At 46.1% G+C, this 6,924-nt stretch overlaps 1 protein-coding gene across 1 annotated transcript in view; it reads left to right on the forward strand.

The window, feature by feature from the left end:
- The window catches only part of CWH43 (cell wall biogenesis 43 C-terminal homolog (S. cerevisiae)), a 68,897-nt gene that overhangs the window by 7,575 nt on the left and 54,398 nt on the right, over window positions 1–6,924 (forward strand). Inside the window, 2 exon segments of the mRNA XM_012639899.1 lie at window positions 2,211–2,412; window positions 4,255–4,349. Of these exon segments, the coding sequence (XP_012495353.1) occupies window positions 2,211–2,412; window positions 4,255–4,349 (297 nt within the window).

Raw genomic sequence — 6,924 nt, forward strand, 5'->3', positions numbered from 1 at the left:
CTCCTGGGCTCAAGCGATCCTCCTGCCTCAGCCTCCCGAGTAGCTGGGACTACAGGCACGTGCCACCACACCTGGCGAATTTTTCTATTTTTTTGTAGAGACGGGACTCTCCCTCTTGCTCAGGCTGGTCGCACTCCTGGCCTCCTAGAGTGCCAGTGGGCTGTTTTCTAAGCAGAAGGCGCCTTTTCCTTGCCAGTAGCGTTAGAGGGCGGAAATACAAAAGCATCTCTGGTTTGTAGAAGGGTGGCAGCGGAGACTATGGCCAGGCCTCATGCTCCGGCTCACTTTCAACTCTGTCTCCCTCCTCCTTCCCTCCGGACAGAGCTCTCCAGCGTGGGCTTCTCCATCCCCCACCCCGCACTGCCCCGGTACATCTCTAACCCTATGCAAAGCTCCTGGAACCCACGGCTGTGGGAACTGCCTGCATTTTTTCCCAGGGGTCTGAAGCTCCAAGTCTGAAACTGGAAAAGAAAGGCAATTTTGCATATTTATGTCACTTTTCAAATCACCTATCTGTCGCAGGGGCTGACTCTGCCTGAGACGTACCCATACCCAGCTCACTTCGAAGGCTGACTTGAGACTGTTCTAAAAAGGCAGGAGACGTGTTAGTTACGGGGTTCTAATGAACTGGCTCCTGGCTTTTTGTGTAACTCTCAGTGAGTCACTGTACTTTTGTGAATACAAGGAGAAAGCTCGCAGATTCATGAAAGTTTGGAGAGTGTCGGCTCACCGTGAACAAAGTGCTCGTATAATTCTCTGGACCCTATTTTGGCATGAAACACAGCGAATGAGAATGGGCGGAATTATGCAAGTGACTTGGTCACGTGGCATTGATATTAGAACATTTAGAACTCAGTCTGGTCCCCTAATGCATGTTTGTATTTTATAAAACCCTCGTCTCTAGGGGCAGAAACTCCGGCAGCACCTTCCCCAGGTACAGCCCGATGGGGATCTGGACTTCGGGGTATCGTTTACATTTCCTGCCTTGAGTTTTCTTCTTTCTCGCCTCTTTTAAATTTAAGTGACCCAGTCGCTGGCTGTCAGTTCCTTCCTCCGTGCCTGCCCTGTGCCCCCATTTATAAAACTCTGGCTCTTCACCGGCTTCCTCAAGACATCGGAGCATACCAGGTGGTTTCGTGGTTGTGTTTGAAGATTTGTTGGGTCTGGGGGGTGCGGTCCCCCACGGCTGCACACTGCGTTTTGCTCTGCACGCTCCGTTCAGATGCCTCCTTCCTGCAAAGACTGCCGGGCCCCAGGTCCCTGGCCTCCCTCCTGTCTTCATCGCCGCTCCCACCCCAGCCCATCCGCACAGCTCTGAGCTCCGTTCCTCCTTCCTCTCCGTCCACTGTCGGCAGAAGAACCTTCCCCTTGTGAAATCAGAATGCCAGGCACGCACTCAGACCCCAGGCTTCCTCCCCTCCCGTCCGGCAGAGGGCTTCAGGCTCTCTCTGTTCCTACAGAGACATTCTCCTGCAGGCATTTTCTCCAGCTGTGACATGAAGCCATTAACGTGAGGAATTGGGACCTGCTGGTCAGACAGTACCGTGAACTATAATATGGCGAAGGAGCCGCGTGGCCTAAGCTCCCAGCTTCTCGGTTTCTCTTTACTAGCTGTGCGATCTTGGACAAATTACTTGCTCTCTCTGGGCGTGTTTTCTAATCCGTAAAATGGGATCAGTAAGAGAGCCAACTTCATGCGGTTGTTGTGAAGATGAAAGGAGTTAATGTGACGGGCTTGGAAGAGGGGTCAGCACAGGAACTGCGCCGCAGTGCACGGTCATGACCCTGGGTGCGCAGGTGGGTGGGTGACAGCCCTGTCCTTTTGGGAGGAGGCAGCGGCCTGGCGCGCTGGGAACGTTCCACTCAAGTCCGACCACATTTGTTCTGTGAACATGTCATTCATTTTTTCTGCATATATTTTTGCCCACGGCGTCAACTTCACATGGAGTGAGTAATTTTCTGCAGTTTCACTTGTCAAATTCCAAACTGCTTGTTCTCCCTTAAACCTTTCCCTATCTAGCTGGCCTGAAATCATCCCCCCGAGTGGCCGTCAGCACGTTCTGCTTTGTGTTGTAGTTGCGTGTCTCGTCTTGTCCTCTGACGTAAGCTGATTGAAGCCAGCGCCATTTCTTACTTGCTACAAGTCTGTTAGATACAGGGTGTAAGTTTCCACGTAACTGACCCTTTTCCGTTTTTAATTTTCATTTTAGATAGTGACCGCACTAAACCCGAGGGAAAGAAGACTGTTGACACTACCACGGGGATGGCCTCTAGACCCAGCTGGCCGTTGGCGGGGGCGGCCTTTGGTAGCCTTGTGTTCCTCACCCACTGGATCTTTGGAGAGGTCTCCCTTGTGTCCAGATGGGCCGTGAGTGGACATCCCCACCCCGGGCCAGACCCTAATCCATTTGGGTGAGTTTGAGTTTGGAAAGCAATTGAGAGATTGGCGGTTGTGGTCAGAGGAAGAAATACCTCCTTTGTTGGACAGCTAGATCTGTGCTAGCCAGATATTTATTTCCCATTCACCCTAGACATCGAAAACATGGCGTCAGATTATGTGTGCTCTGGCCTTGTGTTCCTCACCTGTAAGAGGAGGGTTTTCTTTTCAGACATTTTCTCACTGTGTGTATTGGCCCGGCACATCAAAGGTGGAGCTGCAACTCACGGAGACCAGCACTTCCCAAACTCTCTTCTGTGGTTTCCTGAGACGTTAATGGTTACTCTGAGGACGAAAAGGCTTCTAGATCAAATAGTTTGGGAAATACTGCATTTCATATTCCTTTCTTTGATTCACAATCACATTAGCATATTAAAAATTCTCAGAGATTTCCCAAACTTCTTTGAAGATGGAATTGTTCTGTAGAACACCCGTTATCTCATAAAGCAGGTGTTTCTCAGAACCCTTTGGAGAAACGTTGCGTTGGACCATCGGCACAGTGGGAGTTGCTTTCTAAAATTCACCAGGTGCCACTTCAAGGGATGGGTCATAGATATGGTTTGAAGGAGAGGAGAGAGGGTCTCAGAGGGTGCAGAAGGCCCCTCGGGAAACCAAAGGACCAGTGCAGACCGCAGACCCTGGGAGAACAAACTGGCCTAGTCCCCCCGGCCCACCCAGCACTTGGCCACCCCATCACTCTTACTCTTGTCTAGCACTTTCCACCTTCTGATAACCTGCGTCATTTATTGCTGGTGTTTATCATGTGTCTCCCTTGCTAGCATGTGAGCTCTCTGGGGGAAAGGGGTCTTTGTTCACTGATGTGTCCCAAGTACCTAGGACAGAGCCTGGCACGCAGTAGGCACTCATGAATATTTGCTGTTGAATTGGGGGTAGAATAAGATCAACACTGCGCTCCACAGCCCTTTCTCACATCTGGGCTTCTGTGGCCACAGGGTAATCCTTAGGAGGCAGGGCAGGCGGTACAGCGGCTAAGAGCCTCACACCAGAGCCTGAGGACTGTTTTTGGATTCTTAGTCCTATGTGGGCTACTGTGTGTGCCCCCAGGTGACTTACACGCCCTTTCCCCGGTATACCCCTCTGCAAATGGGGATCATAATAGCATTTACCTTATACATGCATGAGGATTACATGAATAATAATACAGGTAAAAATCTTAAAACAGTGCCTAGGGTGAGTGCTATGTTTTTTTTTAGCTTAATTTATGTTACAGCTATTTATCAAGTGCTATGTGGTGGGTTATTTTTGCTGCTGGATTTCCCCCTAACATTTAAATTCTTTTTTTTTTTCCCCTTCTCCTACAAATTTTTGCCAAAACAGCAAAAGAATGAAATAGTTAGTGGTTTTTTGAGAAACACATGACTATCAATTATTTATCAAACTGACACTGGTCATGGAAGGCAGAGAACATAGACAAGAGCAGTAGTGAGGCAGAGAAAAAAGAAAAAAGGCAAACTAAGTAGAAACTATCCCAAGGACGTTTTCTTTTTTTCTTTGGCAGGGTCATTTAAAATGTTACGTGAGCAATAGGGACTGTAATGTCATGGTCCGAGCAAACTCAGTCACTGTTTTCGCGTTGACCATAATGAGACCGCAGATGTCATTTGTCTCGTCAGAATTTGTATTACTGTAATGCTCTAAATGTGTATGATATTGGTTTCCACTAGGCTCTCATAAGCTCATCGGTTGTTTCACGCTTATATTATCTCTTGGATGTACCTCGAGGTAGGATTTGTATTGTATTTGTGACAATGAAATAATATTAACATCAGATGTCTTAAGCATCTCCTTTTTTACAGAGGTGTAATTCTGCTGGGCTTGGCAAGTGGACTGATGCTTTCGGCCTGTTCGTGGTTTCGCGGTACTGCTCATAGTTTGATCTGGTGGGTTACAGGTATGTGAAATTTACCTGCAGATATACCCTCATTGGGCTTGGTTATCCAGTTCACTTGCAAACATGTGCAACTAGTCTGGAAGTAGACGCAGCCACACAAATACGTACTGTGGTCAAACGGGCTGTTAAAACCAGCTGCAGCAGCTATAACCAAGATGTCGCCAAGGTCACTGGTGACTATCTGCTCCAGGTCCCTGCTTCTTCCTGCTTCACCCTCCCTCTCCTCCTGTGGCTGTCTCGTTCCCAGGACTACACTGCCATAATATACCTCCCCTTAAAGACGCTTATGCACGGTACGTGAACTTAGTCTTATTGCATGTTGCCAGTGGCCTGACCCCTTTTCACTCTTCAAGATTCCTCGCTTGCTTGTTTTTCAGAAATGCCCTCTGTTGGGATTCCATAATGAAGCTCAGTTTCTCTTTCCCTTTTCCATGTACCCATTTAGCTGCCCACCTTTCTACCCAGCTTTGGGGGCCATGTTTGCTTATTCAAAGACCTGACTCATCTCTTCCCACTCATACCCTTTAGGACCCAAGAAATACTGGTGAAGGCTGTCGTGTTTCAGGCTGCCCTTTTCCCCTTTCCTGTTAGTCTTTGTGAGCGTGAGGGAGCATCAGACTTGTTCTCCTATGACCAAATTATGCCGCTCTTCCTCCTTCCCCTTAAAAGGCAAAAATGGTTACAGTCAGGTGTGCTGACCGTAAATAAAAACAATTCTCCACTCTGTTACAGAGCAAACACTGTATTTGGTGTCTGTGAGAGGAGCTGTCCTTACATATGTTAATTGATCCAATGATTCAGGGTGTCGCACTGGCTGGTGTATGGGGGTTTGTGAGACTGTGCGTATCAGTAATAGAAGACGTGGGTTGAATAATGTAATAAGGAAATTTCTGTACATATAAGCACCATCGCCTTGCATGGAAATGTATGTCATCCAAATTGGCTGCTAAATGGATGAGGTTGGCCAGGCCCTCTTCCGCCGGGAGCTGTGTGAGCACACGGTTGCAGTCCTGCTGAGCTGTTTTTACTTGCTTGTGCGTTTTCTGGTAGTCACTTATCTGGAAGTCTGTGTGTGTATAGGAGTCACCTTTCTTCTCATCAGAGAGCTGCTTCATGAGATTTCTCAGGAAAAGGGCCAGAGAACTTTGTTAATGCTGAGTTTGCAAGGAGCGTATGCCACAGCTTCTTAATCTGTGCACGGTTTGGAAAAGGCAAATGAAATGCATTGAGTTTGTTCGACATTTATATTATGCTTTTACTCATAGAATATAAGCAAAGTGCTTATTAGGCAGGTAATTAGCAGCTTCATTTTAAACATGGGAAAACTGAGGAACACAGAAACATAGATTGTTAGTTAAAAAACAAAAAAGCAGGGAACTTAGTCTTATTGTCCCAGGTGAGTAAGGTCGTATCCTTGAGAGTCAAACCTAACCTAGTTTTGTGGTCGCTCTGAAGTATTAAAAAGTAGTTTTAAAGACTCAGAGGCAAGCAGATTTAAGACTTCCAGTAGGCTACTTGCAGTAAAGGAAAGTAGGGCCATAATTCACGAGCTTCATCTCCGCTTCTGATCGCCTACTCACCTGAAACAAGCTGGAGCTCACACTTAATTATCTGGGCTGGCGTCCACTTTTCACTGTGATTCATCTCTGGAAACCGCCACGATAAAGCAGACTGGAGCAGAAGGAATCGTGTTTTCCTGTTGTACTGTGTAAGCTTGCAGTCCCAACTGGAGGCTCGGCGTGAAATTACTCATGGCAATGACCGAAGAATTTCGTAAAAGCAGAGATACAGGAGCTTTAAATCTTGATAGCAATTAAATTAGTAAAATCACAGTTCTATCAAAAAAAGGCATAGATATAGTAAAGGTATTGTTAGGACCCCAGTTTAGTTAATATACAGTGTGAATATAATTTTATTATGTAAAAACTCAATCTATTGAAAACTGACATGTCAGTTATTATAAATGTTATGGGAATAATTACCGTGAATTCTGCTTGACGTCTTAGACGTTGTAAAGATTTGGGGGAGGTTATTTGGAAGGGCTCCAACAATGAAAAGCAGTTAAGGTATACACTTAAGTGAGAAAGGCAAACTGACTAACAGTGTGTATTGTATACGCTGGCATACAAAATGGGAGGGAACCGCGCACACACACACACACACACACACACACACACACACACACACACACGTCTTTGTATGCATAGAATATTTCTGGAAGCATGCAGAGGTAAATGCTAACATTGGTTGCCTTCACTGAGGGGAACGAGTGTATGTGATAAGGGTCAGAAAATCCCTTTTGGACCATTTGAATTTTGGATTTTGAATTTATAACCCACTTAAAAATACAATGTTAGTGGATTTAAAAATATGGAACCTATTTAAAGATAGAAACTAAATTAAACATAAAAGCAATAACAGTCAAGGAAATTTTGAAGAGATGTTTTCTTTTCTTCCAGATAATTCTCTGACGTAAGGGACAGGCAGCAAAGCCCTTCTAATGACTTAGATGAGAATATCAAATTCGGACTCATTCTTTAAGAAACAATAAATGCTTGAGGTGATGGATACTCCA

This window comes from Propithecus coquereli, unplaced genomic scaffold, assembly GCF_000956105.1.
Source record: "Propithecus coquereli isolate 6110/MARCELLA unplaced genomic scaffold, Pcoq_1.0 Scaffold143, whole genome shotgun sequence".
NCBI classification, from domain to species: domain Eukaryota; kingdom Metazoa; phylum Chordata; class Mammalia; order Primates; family Indriidae; genus Propithecus; species Propithecus coquereli.